This window comes from Chiloscyllium punctatum, chromosome 5 (genome assembly GCF_047496795.1).
Source record: "Chiloscyllium punctatum isolate Juve2018m chromosome 5, sChiPun1.3, whole genome shotgun sequence".
NCBI classification, from domain to species: Eukaryota; Metazoa; Chordata; class Chondrichthyes; order Orectolobiformes; family Hemiscylliidae; genus Chiloscyllium; species Chiloscyllium punctatum.
The window spans coordinates 27,534,622-27,553,479 of NC_092743.1; the positions used below are offsets into that span (position 1 = coordinate 27,534,622).

General features: G+C 40.3%; 1 protein-coding gene across 1 annotated transcript in view; it reads left to right on the forward strand.

The window, feature by feature from the left end:
* The window catches only part of col22a1 (collagen, type XXII, alpha 1), a 285,704-nt gene that overhangs the window by 206,842 nt on the left and 60,004 nt on the right, over positions 1-18,858 (forward strand). The window contains exons 27-41 of the mRNA XM_072569542.1: positions 3,056-3,109; positions 3,226-3,270; positions 4,479-4,541; positions 5,832-5,894; positions 5,979-6,020; positions 7,785-7,817; positions 8,311-8,364; positions 9,149-9,202; positions 9,455-9,508; positions 9,611-9,664; positions 9,751-9,804; positions 9,908-10,003; positions 10,093-10,137; positions 16,399-16,476; positions 18,696-18,731. Of these exons, the coding sequence (XP_072425643.1) occupies positions 3,056-3,109; positions 3,226-3,270; positions 4,479-4,541; positions 5,832-5,894; positions 5,979-6,020; positions 7,785-7,817; positions 8,311-8,364; positions 9,149-9,202; positions 9,455-9,508; positions 9,611-9,664; positions 9,751-9,804; positions 9,908-10,003; positions 10,093-10,137; positions 16,399-16,476; positions 18,696-18,731 (825 nt within the window). The remainder of the gene's footprint in view (positions 1-3,055; positions 3,110-3,225; positions 3,271-4,478; positions 4,542-5,831; positions 5,895-5,978; positions 6,021-7,784; positions 7,818-8,310; positions 8,365-9,148; positions 9,203-9,454; positions 9,509-9,610; positions 9,665-9,750; positions 9,805-9,907; positions 10,004-10,092; positions 10,138-16,398; positions 16,477-18,695; positions 18,732-18,858) is intronic.

Here is an 18,858-nt window from a genome sequence, read left to right on the forward strand (position 1 = left end):
CTAGTCAGGATACTTTGAACAGTTTCAGACCCATTTTGTAAGGAAAGATTTAGTGATAATGGAGGCAGTCCCGAGAAGGTTCACTGCATTGATCCCAGGAATGGAGGCATTGTCCTCTGTGGAGAGGAGGCTGAGTAGGCTGGGCATGCACTCATGGAATTTAGAAGAATCCAAGGCAACCTTGATGAAATATTCCAAAGTCCTTAAGGGACTGGATGGACCAAAAGGGCATAACATTAGAATAAGGAGTCACACTTTTCAGACAGAGATGAGGAGGAATGTCTTCTCTTAGTGGGTAGTGCATCTGTGGAATTTTTTTGCCACCAAGGGTTGTCAAGTTTGGATAAACAAATATATTCAAGGCTGATCTTTAATCAGTAAAGGAGTCAAGAGTTATATTGAAAAGGCAGGAAAGCAAAGTTGAGGATAATTAGATCAGCGAGGATCTCACTGAGGGGCAAAGTAGACTCAATGGGCTGAATGGCCTCCCTCTGCTACTATGTCTTATAGTCTTATAATATTATGCTCCCAACTAATATTATGGCTGGGCAAGTCAGATCACAGAGTAAACTCTGGCCTGATAGGATTTTTTAAAAGTTCAAAATAGTAGGCTTTCATTGAACATAAGCACATAAGGTTGCAGATTCAGTTTTCAAATAAAAGTTTATTCCACAAAAGAAATAAAACAATGGATGCCAAATACATTAGTTAAATAGAACATGGTTTGAAAGATTCCAAAACACTCAGAATACCTGAAATAACTACACAAATGCTGGTATTCCATCACCAACTCCTCCTTTATTTACACGTACACAGTACACTGGCTGTGACCAGTCAGCTCAGAGTCAGTCCCCTGACCTAAGAAGATTCAAAATGCTCTGTTTGTACTTTTCTTTCATTTACCCTACTGCAGTAGTGCTTATTTCCCCCCAGCACCCATGTTGTGTACATGTAGAGGTAGGACACGGTGAAGAAACGAATGCAGAAAACTTTATTCGTATTCCACCACTAGGAAGAAAATGCACCGAGTGGCCCGGGACAAGCAATGCCTTTCTCATCAAAGGCAATGCCTAAGTGAACAAAAAGGTGAAGGGGAGGGATTAAATCAAAGTAGAATTGGAGGGGGAAATAAAACATTCCACACCCCGCAGCGTCCACCTGAAAACCTCGAGGGTGTTAGTGGACACCGTGTGCTCCTTCTTCAAGGCCCGAATATAATACCGCATTTATATTTTCCTGCCACACTACCACCTAACAGTGGCAGTGCTTTTTTTTTAAACTTCTCTAAACTAGAGGGAAAAGACAAAGAAATTCTCCTCAGTACCAGCAGGAACACAGTGACTGTGGAACCAGCAGCACAGAGTCAGTTAGCAGTAGTGCTATATTGGTCAGCCAGGGCTTCCTGATTGTCCCAGATTAACAACCCCAATCAAAGATCTGTAGTCAATGAGGTCTAGGAGAAAGTGAGGACTGCAGATGCTGAAGATCAGAGCTGAAAAATGTGTTGCTGGAAAAGCGCAGCAGGTCAGGCAGCATCCAAGGAGCTTATGCCCGAAACGTCGATTCTCCTGCTCCTTGGATGCTGCCTGACCTGCTGCGCTTCTCCAGCAATACATTTTTCAGAGCCAATTGGGTCTACCTGGTTCCAAAAACTACAAAGCCAAAATCCCATCTATGCCCCAACTCCATAAAGAACTTTCCCTTCTCAATCAAATTAGTAGGTTAGACTTGACTGCTCAGTCTTAGCTCCAATCCTGAGCTGTGCAGTCTTTTCTTTGAGTTATCGTACAACTGAAAGCTTAGGTTTTCTCAGTCTTTTATTGATCGGCAGAGTTCCAACCAAACACTCCTGGTCTGGAACTTCCACAAGCTGCACTCTTTTACTGAGGTAACTTATTTCCTAAATTCCTCTGGACAATCTCCTTTCTCTAGGAGAAACTATGCTTGCATCAGACGTTAGTCAGGTCCCCCTTTGAACTGCTTAACAACTTCCCAATCTCTTTTTTTTTCAAAATTAGAATCAATCCCTGATACTTCTAAAACCAAAAATAAATGAATATTTTTAAATGCTTTCTCTGGCCTGTCATAAACACTCATAACCTTAACAAATACACTCTATGAAGCACATTCTAGTTTAAAATCGAGATACTAGAAATACTGAATTATTTAATTTTTAGACCAGTGCCCATATGCAACTAGTGTGTGTGATTTCGTTAAATGATGTCCCCATTCTCACTTATTTATAATGTATCATTGTCAGCTAATATAATAAATTAAAAATGTTCCATTAATCTCTTCAAATCCAGACATATCCTCACACCCCTGTTAGTTTATATCACATTCTTTTCTCTATGATTTGAGACTACGTGAGTTCAGTCTTTGTTATTTTTTACCTCAGCATTGATGGTAAAACATTCAGCTGACCTAAACTCACTAGAAATTCTTGCATGTCTCTATTCAACTTGCCTGTTCACTTTTAAAACTTATTTCAGCCCAATTTTTTGTTCAGTCTTCTTAATCTCTCCTGTCATAGTTCTTCATGGTCATTTTTATCTTCATTCTGAAAGTACCTTGAGGAGCTTTTACTTAGCACACTGCTTCGATATAAATGGTCAATTGCTAGATTTATGGATCTCCCATCATAGCTTTGGAGATTAACAGAAACCCTAGAGAGAAAATGTCAAGTCTGGAAAGACTAGCTCATTTGATTTTTACAGCAATGACCTGTTTTTACTTCACAAAAAGATGGGCAACAAGTAGCTGGTCTAAATAAGGATTAGGAATCAGCGCAGGCTTTGTGGGCTGAAGGACCTGTTCCTGTGCTGATTTGTATTATACTATATAAACCTTATAATCTGTGAACATGCCATTGTGGCTGTGACTTGTATGTTAATATTAAGTTGCAGTTTTGATTTGGATGTGCAGACATGCAATCAAGATTTAATGCTAAAGTGATATTGATCACATGAAAAGCAGTGGATTGAAACAATCGCTTTCAATGATCCCTGCAGATTATATCCCAGAATTACTCTGTTTTCATCTTTGGCTAACACAGGGAGAAGCTGGAGATCGTGGGCTAGATGGCATCCCTGGAAAGCCTGGTGAAATGGTAAGAGCAAAAACATTACACGTGCTTAAGATTTATTTTGAATGTATGAAACAGTTCCTTTGCATTGTGACAAATTACTGATGCATGCTGAACATTGCGTTTTTTTTGTGGAACAGGGAGAAAGCGGGATACCAGGTATGACAGGGCCCAGTGGACCAAAGGTAAGAAAGAGACTTTCAGCTCTATTCCCAACCATGAATGAGTTCATTCACACTTTGTGTGCTATGAAAACCTATTTCCTCCTTATTTCAGCCAAAGTTTCTAACAATGATGGTTCCAAAGCATTACTGAGCCTCCCATAGAATTGCATGCTATCTGTAGAGTAATCTTGAAAACAAAGCTCCCAGGTTCAATCTCTACTAAGTAATGAGCAGCTGATCTGGTGCTTTGTCATGGCAGGATTCAGTCAGAGATCAGGCACTTGGATGGGAATTAAATGTACTTTGCTGCTCCAGTTTGTACCTTGATAGCTATCTCGGAAGACGACACAGGGAATTGCTAAATTACCACAGAAGCAGGGTGAATGCCAGAAAGTTTAGGAACTGTTAGCATAACTTCACTTCTGTAGACTTCTTTAAAGCACATATCATTTATCTACCTGGGAACCAGTTAATACCTTTAATGATTCAACCATGTGGATAGCATGGTTGAATCCAGTAGGATAGCAGAACTACTAGAGTGGCAAATTGTGGCTCTGTCCTCATACTTACATGGGTCTAGTCATCTTTAGATGCTAATACAGAACCTGATAGATAAAAGCCTGATAGATATCAAATAGCATGACTGCAGTTAAATGCAAGGTAGAGGTGAAGTTCACCACCAACTTCTGTTCATAGGGGAGTGATGGCAAGTGGTATTGTTGCGAGACTATTAATCAAGAGATATTGATAATGTGCTGTGGAACCAAATTTAAATCCTGACTCAGTAGATGGTGGAATTTGAAAATAATTGTAAAAATTTGAAATTCAAAGCCTAATAGGAGCCATGATACCATTGTCAATTGTTAGAAAAACCTATCTGTTTCAAGGAAGGAAACTGCCATCCTTACCTGGTCTGACTTACATATGAATCCAGACCCACATTAATGTGGTTGACTCTTAACAATTGGGGATGGGTATTAAATGATGGCCCAGCCAGTAACACCCAGATCCTGTCAGTGAATGATAAAAACAAAGTAATCTTTTGAGCCAGAGGCCCTCCAGTTTTGAATATTTAATTATTAAAAATAATTACACAGAGCACCAGAATTGTTTTACTTTCAGCTTTCTTTCATTTCCTTTTTGACATGGTTTATATTTGAAATCAATTTGAATGATCATGTAGTGATATTTTTTTCATATACACAATTTGAACAAATTCTTTTTTTCAGGGAGAAACTGGTCTTCCTGGACAACCGGGACTACCAGGTCCAAAGGGAATGAAAGGAGAGCAGGTATGTGGCTTTGTGGCTCAGTCCTTTTGTGACAGGACTCCACAAGATGTTAATGTATGGCATGTGTTGAAATCCAATTTCAGGATCTGTTATTCTGACAAAAGACCAAAACCTTACCACCAACTCTATTTCCTTCACTGCCAGTGTGCATAGTACAAGTCTGATCATCTCCACCATAATGACTTCTTCCTTTGGCCTCTGTGAAATCACTCCCACTGATTTTCACTCTCTGCCACTGAACACTCGATATCGCCACTTCTTTCACTTCACAACTCAACGATGCTAATGCTTTCCTAGCACCTTGCATGGTGCATAAACTATTCCAGTAAGTGAAAGAGGGGTGTATCAACTGTTTTAGGATCCCCTCTTAAACTAAGCACCCTGAGCAAAGCAGGCTCAGCATTCTCCAGAGTTTACAAATTTCGGCAGGTTTTCCTCCTGGATCCGAGTATTCCCAAGAATTGCTTTCAGTTCTGATTTTCCCAACGTTGTTGTCTAAACCCCACCAATGCATTAGCTGTGGGTGAATACCAGCCAGGCAAACAGTATAGATGAACATGATCCACTTGGATTGGGTTAGCTACAGCTAATGATGCGAGAAGCTCTAGAAAGTCTATTCAAGTTTTGAAAGGAGGCCCAAGTCTGAAGTTAGAGCAAACCTCTTTGTGACTGGTTTTGGTATATTATCTGCAGACTGTTGGTTATGCTTCCTGAAAATCGATGCCTGATCTGTTCCAGCCCCAGAGAGTTAACTGCAACTTTACCCAGAAAACATTGTTTTCCCTGGAGGCAAATCCAAATGTTCCCTGCTCTATCCATTTAGCTCTGAAAGTTTATTTAGCTGCAGAACCATGTCAATTTCCTTCTGAAATAATGGATCATTTCTGCTTCCTCCATCTCTCTTAGCAAGTCACCACCACCAGCTGTGTCAAACAGTCCTACCTCACATTGACCCTGTATCACATGCCCAAATGTTATCCCTTATCCCTCATCCCACATACCATCAGATAATGGGACCAGTATTTTTCTTATCTATTTTGTGTAATCTTGTACACATCTTTCCAAATGGTTCTCAGCCTCCTGTATTTGAAGAGAACAAACCAGGCTTCTCAATCCTAATCTTGTCGCTAACTTCCCCCATCCCTTCACCCATTACATATTTAATTTATTCATTTCATGGGAGTAGGAGATGAAGAGACAGGCATTATGTGCAGAAGTGCAGTCACAGTTGAATGTAGTTGCCTTTTTGGAAGGTTTCAAATGCTGATACATCACACTGTGCTTTGACAGGGAGAACCAGGGAGACAAGGTTTGGTTGGTCCAAAATCAGAAAAGGGTGAGAAAGGTGACAAGGTAAGCAACATTTCATTGATTTGAGTTTTGAAATGTATTGGATCTTTCTGCATTTACAATTGGTTCCATTATTTTGTGCTTTAGGGATCTATCGGACCTCCCGGTTCTCCAGGCCTACCAGGGACGGTGAGTAAGATAAAATAATAAAATAAAATTATGTATCTGTGTGAGTAAATGTTTCACTTCATTGCAGGATAGGGAAGCAAGGTCATTTGAAACATATGAAACTGGCCCTACCTGTTGTACACTTCAGTTTATTGTACATGTTATATCTCAGAGCAAGATTCTATGTGTACAACATAACTTCTTTACAGTACTTTAAGATGTTAATTTAGTAAATTTAGTAAAGTGTGGAAACTTCTTTCTGGTAAGAAAGCTGACAGCTTGGTTATTGTTATCTGAGTCATATCATCAGGTTTAACTAATCAAATTGTCTGAGTGTAGGTCAGTTACCAGACAAACTTACACAAACACTGAACAATTGAACCAGTGAACATTACACTCTGTTTTTTGTGAGTCATCCCATGATGAGGTAAGGATCTCCTGTTTGAGGTTATGAGCCATGGCAAACAGCCAAACCAATTTTTGATTGTGATTGTAGAAGATCTAGAACCTCAAGGGATATTGGTGGAGGAACTTTGAAGAGAATTTATATTTCTTCACATGAAGAAGGCAAGAAACTGCAAGATGGCAAGGTGTCAACATGCTTTGGAAATCAGACAGTGAATTACTTGCCAGAGTACACTGGGTTCTGAGCTGCTCTTATAGGCATGGTAACACTACAGCCAGTTCAATTGAGTTTCTGATCAAGGTGGCTCACAGTATGATGGCTAGTTTAGTGTTGGTATTTGTGGCATTTGTGGCAAATACCTGGCATTTGTGTGGCCCTGCAAATGGACCCAGAAGTTCATTGAAGTTCAAGGGCAGATGGTTAGGCTCTCTTTTGTTAGAAATTACCATTCCCTGCTACAAGTGGACCCAGAATTCTTCAGTATCAGAGAAGCAGTGAACGGCATTGAACATTGCCCAATCTTTAATAGACATCCCTAATTCTGACTATGCAATAGACAGAAAGTAATTAATGAAGTAGGTGAAGGTGATTTGGACTAGGGAAAAACCCAGAGGAACATTTTTATAGCTTTGTTAACGGTGACATTAAAATGAAGGAATCCAATTTAGGATAAATGGATCTGTACCAATGAAGATAGTATCCATATAAAAATAATTGAATAAGTTTATGCAATGAAGAAAGTAAGTAAAAGATCTCGAGAAATAGCAGAATTTGAGTCCAGAGTAATAGAGACAAAGAGATATCATCATTAACTATAAAAATAGTTACAGATGAATGCAACTTTTGTCAGAGATCATATGATGTGTATGAGTTACTATTATTTAAAGGTAACAAGGGGTACCTTTTAAGACAACCCTTTTTAGGTGACGTTTTTTGCCCCACAGAAGGTGGTGAGTTTTTGGAACTCTTCCTCAAGAGGCAGTAGAAGCAAAATCTTTGAATGTTTTTGAGACAGTGGTGGATGGATTCTTGACACAAGAGTTGAGAGCCAGTTAACAATAGACAGTAGTATGGGATAAACAGACCAACCACACACTTATGGAATGGCAGCAAAGGCTCAAGGAGGATAATGGCCTCCTCCTTCCCCTATATCATACGTTTATACGTTTGTGCATACAGAACCATATCCTGGCATATATTTTGGAAAGGTACATGGCAATGACGTAAGAATGATAACTGAAGGAACATAATACTTGAGAGCTGTATTATAAGAGCAAGAAAGTTTTGCCAGGAAAGGTTAATTTGGCAATTTAGTCCCTTCCATGAAAGGCAGATACAAGCGTCCCATTGGTTATAATTTGTTTTCCCTTTCTTTTCAGTCAACTGAAGGTTTTCCTGTGCCTGGGATACCGGTAGGTATACAGTAAGCATTGATAGTTTTCTAATTGTACCTTTTAGAGGTAGTGTTCACCTGTGGGGGAGGTGGGTATAAGGCACATCAATGTGGGCATGCCCGGGCATCTCAAAATATCACTTCTCCCTTTCTTCCCCCCTTGGTCTTCAAAAAATACCCCCTCACCCCCACATTCCACCTTGTCCCTATCCTGAGGGTCCCCAATTCCTTCCTGTTCTAAAATCCCAGGAGGAGGTCTTGCTTTTCAGGGCAAGACCTCCTCCCACTGAGGCTACATGCTGATTTTCCAGCAGTAGTTTTAGTAGAGGACATGAGAAATCCCAAAAGAGTACAGAAAATACCAGTTTCTATAAGACTTCTCTTCAAGTTATTTAGGAAATCAAGGAATTTCCCCATGAAAATCTTTAAGGCACGTACAAATGGTAAATGTAATTGCACAAATAGAATGTTGAGAGGAACAATTGACAATCCTTTCTTTATATTGTCTTTAGGGTTTGGATGGTGAGAAAGGGGAGAAGGGGAGCCCAGGAGAACCAGGAGAACCTGTAAGTATAAGCCCTCTGTACTAAATATCTTTATTTAAAACACTGTCAAGGGGACTGTGTCACTGTTCAAAGCATTGTACAAAGAGGAGAAACACAAGACCTGTGACATTAAGAAAACATCATCTGTAGCTCCAGTTGTCAGTACTCTCACCTGAGTCAATGGTTGTGAGTTTATACCACGTCACCACAAAAATCAAAGCTCACAATCCAGTGCATTAAACAAATCCCCAGTTCACCATCTCGTAGAAGATCCTTAGTCAGGAAGCTTATCATGAACAATCTGGTTTGCATCTTTACAATAGTGACTACATTCCAAAAGTACTTTATTGATCGTCATTATCCAACCTTATATGACACCCATTGTGATTCATAAAAATGTTACAAATTGCATTAAACTGACCTATCAGCATAAGTCTCACTTTTCAGAACTTGGCCCATAATCTAGAATATTGTCTCCAGGGTAACTTGTAGGCACCCATTATGATACATTCAAGTACATGACACCCATTGTGATTCATAAAAATGTTACAAATGTCTTTAAACTGACCTATCAGCATGTCTCACTTTTCAGAACTTGACCCATAATCAAGAATATTGTATTTATTTTTAAACAGATAACTTATTTAAGGACATTTTTAATATCAATAGTAATGGCTTTTAAATATATCAGACACCATGTCTCTGGAAGCCATCCTGTAGATGTTTGTGTCTAGTGAAGTTATGGCTTTATTTCAATCAGGCACTGTGTTTATTATGTCCATAACCAGTGAAATATTTGTTTTAGGGTTCCCATGGAATACCAGGAACAACTGGAACACAAGGACCTCCAGGTCCAAAGGTAACAATCATTTGATGTTGCTGTGTTCATGGGATGTGTGCAAGTAGATAATGGTGAGTGTCTTGAGTTGGGGATAAGCACAAATTGTGTTTGGGCCTTAACATTGGTGTTATGCACAGGGAAAGGGTGATGCTCAAACCTAGCTGATCTTTATACAAGTTCCTATCTCACAACTAGGAAGTCTCCTTGAGAAATACAGTCAAATGTGATGCATAAAACTTGAAAAGACTTTTGTATTTCTTCCATTCTCAGGGTCAGCAGGGTGATCAAGGGCGGTCTGGAATCTCTGGAGTAAAAGGTGAAATGGTGAGTTAACCAGAGAAACTCAGCACCAGTGTGAATAGTACATTGCAAAAGTGGTCAGCCAATTATCACTGTTTCAATGTCATCAACTTTCCTTCTTAATAGGGTATTCCTGGAAGACCAGGGCCACCAGGGCCACATGGCGTGCCAGGAAATGTGGTAAGTATATGAGATAAAGGAAATATGGAGGCAGGTAGAAAAAAAGCAGTTAAGGCATTGATAATTTAAATTGAATTTCATTATAGGGAGTTCCAGGAGTTGCTGGCTCTCCAGGCAAGGATGGTCTTCAAGGTGAGAAGGTAAGTAAGACCAGTGTGACATTCATACTATGCCCTCTGCTAACCGATCCCCATTTATAAGTATGGCTTGCTTAACATTATTCCTCATGCCTCCATGTCACAGGGAATGCCTGGTGCTGATGGTGAACCAGGATCACCAGGAATTCCAGGACCACCTGGAATCCCTGGATTATCTGGAGAAGGCAAAACTGGGAAACCGGTAAGTTTTTCTAAACTACTGAATAAGATTGAAAATGTTGAGGTTGGAAGAGTTGTGTAATTGACCCTCATTTGTGATTATTATTACAGGGTCAACCTGGTATACCCGGCTCAGTGGGGCCACAAGGACCAAAGGTGAGTTTCCATTAGTACTATTATTATAGCCCAAAAGATTAAAATTCAAGACACAAGCTTTTTCTAGCATCATTGCTGATGCCTTTATTCATTGTCAACAAATCAGAACAGAAGATAATGAAGTCTTCAAAACTTGCAGGGCACAGTCAGTCTGCTTGGCTTAAAGAGATAGCAAGATGTTTCATGCAGTAGTTGACTTTAATACTCCGTTGGACAAAATGTGGCTTACTTTCCATTTTGCAATGGCTGAAGGAGATTAACGACTTCTTCTTGATCGGCGTGCACGCCTCCTCCTCCTTCTACGTCGTCTTCCGCTACGCCTTCTGCTTTGTCCATAGCTTCTCCGAGAACGGCTTCTTGCCATTGTGGTACTTTGACTTTTCTCCAACTACTGCTACCACTTCAGAAATGTTGTCGTCTTATATAGGTTATAACTTCCCCTCGGCACCCATTATGATGCATACAAGTACATGACACCCATTATGATTCATACAAATATTAAAAATGTTACAAATATAAAAATGTTATGCCCTTACATGGTATTAATGATCATTTTGATATACATGTACATATCTTGTCCATGTTTGGTCTTGATGTGCATCCACAACTTGTATTTCTCTCTATTTAATATTCATGATGCCTTATTTAGCATTTTTGTGGCCATTTAAATTAATTGTTAGGTTGAATGTCACCATGGTGGTTGTATACAATTGGATAAAAACAGACTAAACAGGTCCTGACACATTTCAAAACCAAAAAGGTGGCCATTGAGTTTTGAGTTAACCAATGTGCAAAGCCTGCTTGAGAACTGTAGCTTGGATGGAATCCTGAAGTTTAGCAAGGGAAATATGGCAAAACAGATCCAGGATATAAGCCCTAGGAAGCAACCCTGAACCTAGAGTCAAGGTGCACTCGGCAGGAATGCTTTTGCCTAAAGTGGCAACTAGAATGAAGGTCCAGGCAGTGAGTGGAGTCCTGAATTGTGGAGTCCTGAATTGTGGAGTCCTGAATTGTGGAGTCCTGAATTGTGCAGATAGGAGCAGGATGAAAATGGACCAAAAAGGCCCTAAAGCAAACCTATATAAAAATGAATATCGTATATAATCAAATTAAATATTAAAGAATCTGTGTCACTTACTATTGGGGTTATTTGAAGCAAGCAGAAGACAAGCAAAATTAATATTAATACAAAAAAGGCATCTCTTTCAGTTTAGGACTTTGAAAAACACTTCCAGGCTGCACCAGGAAGTGTCTCAGCCAGCCCTTCTTCAGTGTCTTCAGCTCACAACTGGACAGTCAAGTTTTATATCCTTATATATCAATGCCCATATTTATACAAAGTATTTAATACTATGCTATGCCCTTGGCTGAATGCTAGTTCTAAGGTTACAGTCTCCATATGACATATTAATTCATTCATTATTTAGCACTGACTTTATCATCTTATATGGTGATCTTCGTACAATGTATACAATGTGCCTTTGCTTATGTCATCACTTTGCCATTGCATTGATATGTAATCCTTGTTATGATATTGGTGAATATGGGCCAATGAGTTTTAACATTATGACATTGTTGTACCTGAGAATAAGACAGGAAGGGATAAAGAGAAAGATGTAAGAATGAGAATTGCATCCTGACTAACCTTGAGCAGTTTGCACTAACCCTATTTAACTTAGGCTCATTACACGGTGAGAGGAAGAAATCCACAGGCCTGTCGTCCAAAAAACAATTCTCTGTCACCACCCTCTGTATCTGACCTTCAAGCCAATTTTGTGGTTTTTTTGGGGGCAGTACTCCAAGCCCTCTAACCTTATATGGGAAGTTCATTTAAGTTGTCAACTGGGATATGGATAGTAGGGGATTCAGTGATAGTAATATCATTCAATAGCAAGGGTTGGTGAGTAGAAATTCTCTTACTTGAGCTGGTCATTTTCTGGCATTTGTGTGGCATGAATGTTACTTGCCAATTTTCAGCACAAGCCTTGGTTATTGTCCTGGTTTTCTTGCTTTTGGACATGTACAGCTTCAGTATCTGCATAGTCCCAAATGGTGCTAAGCATTGATCATCAGCTAGCATCCCCACTTCTCAACTTATGATGGAAGGAATGTCATTAATGAAGCAGGTGAAAATGGTTGGGCATATATGGAATTTGATTAAGCAACTAACTTAGAACAGTGCGTGCTGACTCTTAAAATCAAGGCCATTTACAAAAACACATTTGTGAGGAATTAATCTCTTATCCAAACTGGATGTATGTCGAACCCAGAGCACAATTCTTGCTGACAGCTATGAACTAAAACAGAAGCCTAGGAAAGCTGGAGCTGTTGCAGACCAGAGTTGCATCTGGGAAAAGTAAATTACCCTGAGACAAGCTGATGAGAAATGGTAAGCTAGAGAAATGGAACTGTCTCCAACCATTAAAAGGAGGAATCGTTATGGGAGGCAGGTGGGAAACTGTCCCACGTGCTTCCACTGTGGGAAGTCAAGCATATGAAGGAACTTGGCTGGCTTTTGCTGTTTGCCCATAAACTCAAGCTACAAAACCAATGTCTGGCACATTCAATGTGGACAGCGTCTGTTCAAGCATGAGTGTTGTCCAGGATAGTTATAAGGATATTATAAAGTGAAAGGTGAGTAAATGTATCCTGACAAACCTTATCCAGTTTGCACTAACCCTGTTTAACGTAGGCGCATGACACGGTGAGGTAGACAAAAGGGATAAAAATCAGAAGGACCAACATAATTTTATTGAATACTTTAACAAGGAAAGACAATATTTAGCAGACTCTGTCAAATTCTATCACTCTCTTCCATGGGATTCTTCTATAAAGTCTTAACTCAATATGTAACCAGTCTCAAATCTACATGAGCTATCTACTTCTGACAGATGTTTCTAAGGATTTAACCCCCTATCCTCAGATCCTCAATACTGTATTTGCACTGTTTGTCTGAAAGGACTGATGACACCCATTTACCAAGACTGGGACAGGCTGTTCCTTAGTCTTGAAAAGGTGACTGATGATTCAGGATCTGCAGTCACTGATTAGGGCTTCCCATGTTGTCTCGGGCAGGTCCTGGTCCTTGGGTCATGTCACAGAGGTGGGTGTGACATTCTGGGTCTGGTCAACTTGATGATGCTCACCACAAAATACAAGGAGCTGGAAATGCTGTGCAGCTCAGCTGCCAGGCAAAAGTGCTCTCTTCACACTTTGAATAAGGTGCTAAATCAGAGAGCTGGAGCTCCACGTTGTTGCTTTTATCCTTCTCTTCCCCCATTTCTTGAAGATTATGCGGCCTCTTTTGAGTACTAGCATCAGAGGGCAGGAAGATCCAATGAGTTGACTACTTTCTATATCTAGAGGTCACAAAACATAGTTTTGAATCTTCAGTTTGCCCTTGACACTCCATGCCTTTGGCATTCCACTGAGCTGGGTGCCATGTTCTAAACAATGTAGCTGTTAGCACCTGACCAGACAGTTCCAGGTCTGTCTAGTTCCAATGGGGAATTAATTGTTCAAGGCCAGACTGCATGAGTACTGTCTGATCCAGCTCTGCAGTTTGCAAATTGCCGAGTCTGGGTAGATTTAAACTTGGCTTCCACATTTCAAGATTTTATCCAAACTCTTGAAAAATATCAACATTTCTGTAAAGATCCCAGTGGTCATGGGTCACCTGACAACAACAGTATTGTGACCATGGAGTATTTTCATCGATTTGAGAGTGAAATCAGCCAAGGTTCAGTGAGCTCATATACCTTGCTAGTGGGGCAAACTTTCCAATGCCAGGGATAGATATTTTATTATGCAATGATTAAGCTAGTAGTATGTTATTTCTCCCACAAAGAAAAAGATCATCAAAAGAAGCTGGAAGGACTGGAGAAAGTCAGCAGCAAGATGGAAAAAGACGAGGAATTGAAATAGGCATAGAAGACACACAGTGTTCAGTATAACTCCTAAGGCTGAGGTTAGGGTCATTTAAATTAAAGTAGAAGCAAGGTCAAGATCCTAGAGATATGTGGAAGCTGTACAGAGGGCATTGAAACCCATGATCCTTGATGTGGCTTAGGAAAGGTCACATGAGTTAAATAGTACCAGCAGAAATGACCAGACTGAACCCCAACACACTGAGCTATATTTCAACAGCTGATCTTGAGCAGAGGCACAGCGAAAGAACATTAATTGGTCATTGTAAGGACTGAAATACTTCTCCAACTCTCTCGCTCTGTTCCTTCTCATTCTCTGAAGAGACAGTGCTCCATCAAAAAAAGGCAAACTGAGGAACACAAAAATATCAAAAAACTCCACCACTGCTGAGGATACCAGATAACAATTAAACAATTTGGGGCGGCACAGTAGCTCAGTCATTCACACTGCTGCCTCACAGCACCGGGGACCCGGGTTTGATTCCCACCTCAGGTGACTGTCTGTGTGGAGTTTGCACATTCTCCCCATGACTGCGTGGGTTTCCTCCAGGTGCTTCGGTTTCCTCCCACAATCCAAAGATGTGCAGGTCAGGTGAATTGGTCATGCTAAATTGCCCATAGTGTTAGGTGCATTCATCAGGGGTCAATATAGATTAGGGGAATACATCTGGGTAGGTCACTGTTAAGAGGGCCGGTGTGAACTTGTTGGGCCAAATGGTCTGCTTCCATACTGTAGGGAATCTAATCTAAACTCTGGTCTGAGATTTAAAGTCTAACATCTCGAGGACTTTAAGGACATTTAAACTGTGTGTATCAGATGCACGCTTTTCCAAACTTATTGATGATGATGTTGATTTATATATTGTCACTTTTACTCTACACGATCAACATGGTAAAATACAGTGAAAAACTTCAACTGTCGCTACAATCCTTATGCTTCAAGAATTAAAAGAATAAGAAGACAAAGCTGAGAGAGGACCCATCTTCACTCTGTCACCTCCACCATGGATCCCGAGATATGAGCTGGCTGACCAATAACACTCACCAACTTCAGTCACCACTCTTCTGGTGTCATCTTTGTCATTGGGCCCACCCTGACAAAGGCTGGCAGTGCCAGGTCCCAAGCTGTACCCACAATCACCCCATAATCAGGAGCCCCTGGCTCTGCTGCCCCTGCCGCCTCACCAATAGCCTGGAAACCCTGCTCTGGGCCTACCACAACCCGAAGTGCCCGCTCCAGGCCCACCACAAGCCGGAAGGCCCGCTCCAGGCCCACCACAACCCGGAGTGCCCACTCCAGGCCCACCACAACCCAGAGTGCCCGCTCCAGGCCCACCACAACCCGGAGTGTCTGCTCTAGGCCTACCACAGCCAGGATTCTCCATTGTGGGTCTACCACAACCAGGAGAGCTCACTCCAGGCCTACCACAACCAGGGGTGCCCCCTCCAAGCCTACCACAACCAGGAATGCTCACTTCTGGCCCACAACCAGGAGTGCTCACTCCTGGCCCACCACAACCAGGGTATTTGGCACTGCTGCCAGGCCACACTGCCACCTCGCCAAGAGTCCTAATCTGGCTGCTGTCCTCTGTGATATCAACACCATCCCCACTGTCACCGCCAAAAGGAAAAAGACACAAAGAAAGAAAATGAAAACAAAAGGGTAAGGAAAGAATGGAGGAATCGGCCGCCTGAAGCCTGAACACTGCCTACCTGGCAGGGGTGCCATCTTGATGCGTAGGTCACGCCTCTGTTTGATGTCACATTACTATTTCTCTCAACAGCAGTAGGTAGTAAAATTCCTCTTTCTTTCATTCAAGAAAACTTGGGTAATTGAGAAGTGAGTTCATATGGTCTATTGACGTTTTTATACTCTTCTCACACTTTTCTTTCAGATCCATAGCCTTCTGTACATTTCTCCCTCATTTGCTTATTTGATTCCCTTAATTGTAGCAGTGCTTGTTATCTTAAGTAGATCACGTTTTTAGCAGGATTCAATTTCCAAACATTCTCAATAAAGATGCTTGTACAATTGATCAGTGACTAACATATATTTATAGCCTATTTCATCCTCCCCTTTCCATAGAAACATCAAGTAGAAAGAGAAGGTAAAATCAGTTAGGTTTTCTAATCCTTATAGCAGTGGGTAATGTCTACTGCAGAAGTTTATCAGAAAACATTTATTGAGACAGGGTTGGATTCATTCTGATATCTCACAGGATCAATTATCAACAATGAAAAAAAATAAAAATGAAAAGAGTCAGTGAGTTATTCAATCCCATGTCTTGATATGGATTGTTTATTCTGAAGCATCTGTTTCTTTTACTTCTTGCAGGGTGACCCAGGAGAACCTGGTTTACCAGGATTACCAGGAGACAGAGGCCTTCCAGGTGAAGGGAACCCAGGACCACCGGTAATTTAATTCAATACATTGTCCAAAAATAATCTCTAAATTACCCTTGAAAACAGAATTGTGTAGTTTTAAACTGATAGGGGAAAGATTTAAATGGGAACTGAGGGGCAACCTTTTCACTCAGAGGGTTATGCGTGTATGGTATGACGTGCCAGAAGCATTGATAGATGCAAGTACAGTTACAATATTTGAAAGACATTTGAGCAGGTACATGAACAGGAAAGGTTTGGAGGGATATGGGACAAACACAGGCATATGGGAGTAGTTTAGTTTGAGAAACCTGGTCAGTACAGATGTTATGGACCAAAGGGTCATTATTCCTGAATTTGTAAAGTAATAAATCCTTTATGTGAAGTGCTATATCTCCATAACCTTGTTCCTATACTGCACAAGCATGTCTGAGAAAATTAAAATGATTTGAGCTGCCTCAACTCAATTCCTACTGGGGGCAAAACCACAGCACACTTTTTTTTTCTGTCTATATTTTCAAATAAAGATTTACTTACCACCTAAATGCCTGAATTGAAATTGCCTTCCACTCTCAGGCAGTGTACCCCGGTCCCCAACTTTTACTGAGTAAAAGAACATTTCCTTAAGTTTCCAGATATCTTAAATTTGTACACTTAAGTTTTCAATTCTTTTACAGTGGCAACATACATTTCATTTTTACACAGTCCAAACCCTGTTGGACCTGAGTATTAAATGAGTTGGTTTAGAGATTGCCAATGTACTGATAGTTATCTTCCAAAAGTCAAAAAATTATGTAATGATCCCTGCACATTGGAATAAAATGTTACCCCATTATTTAAGAGAGAAACAAAAGAGTAAGACTCAGCATATATTAGAATCTACCTTAAAGGATGTGATAAATGGACACTTAAAAGAAAATTATTTGACTGTGTGTGGTCAGCTTGGATTTGCAAATAGAAAATCATCTTTGACGAAGTTTTCTTGGGCATACTTCCAACAAAATTGATCATGGGAGTCAGTGGGTGAAGTTTATTTCAATTTTCAGAAGGTTCTTAAAACGATTGGTTAGCAAACCTAAAGCAGATGGTACAGAAGGTAATCTACTTACACAAATCAAGGATTGATTAACAAACAAGACAATAGGAGTAAATTTTAGCAGACCGTGATGAGTGAGGAACTGCAAGGGTCCCAGCTGTTCACAATATATCTCTATAAATTAGATGGGATGAACTGTAATGTATCTGATTATGCAGACGATGCAAAGAAATCTGGGTTTTGAAGATGATGCAAAACATCAGGAGGATTTAATTATTTGGCAAAACATGGCAGTGGAATAGAACAGAGAAAAATAGAAGTTATCTGCTTTGATTGTAGATACAGATGTGCGAATAATTTCTTAAATGGTAAGAGGTTGAAAAGTGGAGATATATAACAGAACTTGAGTGTCCTTGACAATAAGTCATTGAAAGCTAACATGCAGGTGCAACAAGTTATTAGGAAGACTAATGGAATGTTCACCTTTAGTGATAGATAATTTGATTACAGAGGCAGTGGAATCTTGCTTCAATCCTACAGGAGCTTGGTTCGACTGCACCTGGAGTATTGGTTTCCTGATCTCAGGAAAGATATTATTACCACAGAGGGAGGGCAGCAAATGTTCACTAGACTTGTACCCAGGATGATGCATTGGTCCTGTGAAGAGAGATTGAACAAACTGGGGCCTGTATTCTCTAGAGTTTCAAAGAATAAGAGGTGATCCAACTCAAGCCTACAAAATACTTAAAGGGGATGCAGAGTGTAAGATGCAGGTAAGATATTTCCCCTGATTGGAGAATCTATAACTGAGAGACAAAATTTTAAAAAGGGATTTGCCACTTAGGACAGAGAGTAGGGTTTTTTGGTAACTCAGAGGGTGGTGAATCCTTGAGATTCTCTGCCCCACAGAGCTGTGGAAGCTCAGTCTTTGACTGAATTCCAAGCAGAAATTGATAAGTATTTGATTATTAATGATATAAATGGTTATGGGAATAATGTTGATAAAAGACATTGAAATTGTTTGATCAGCCATGATCCTCACTAATATTAGAGCAGATTCAATGGGCTAAAAGGCCTACTCCTGTTCCTGTGCTCCTTCCCTAACACTTCCTCATTCCTCATGTCATGAGAATCTACTCAAGCAGAAATTGGAAATGCCTATTACTTTCTTTGAATAAAAATGATAATATTGTGTTTATTTTTCTCTTGTCTAGGGTGCTGCCGGACAGTCAGGAGATAGAGGCCATCCGGTAAGACAACTGGGATCAGAAACAATCAGATCATTTTGAGAATTAGAGTTGAGAGTAAAACAGTGCAAAACAAGAAGGAGCAATGAATTTTCTTGCTAACTGATCTTTCTCAATGTTTAAAATCTAA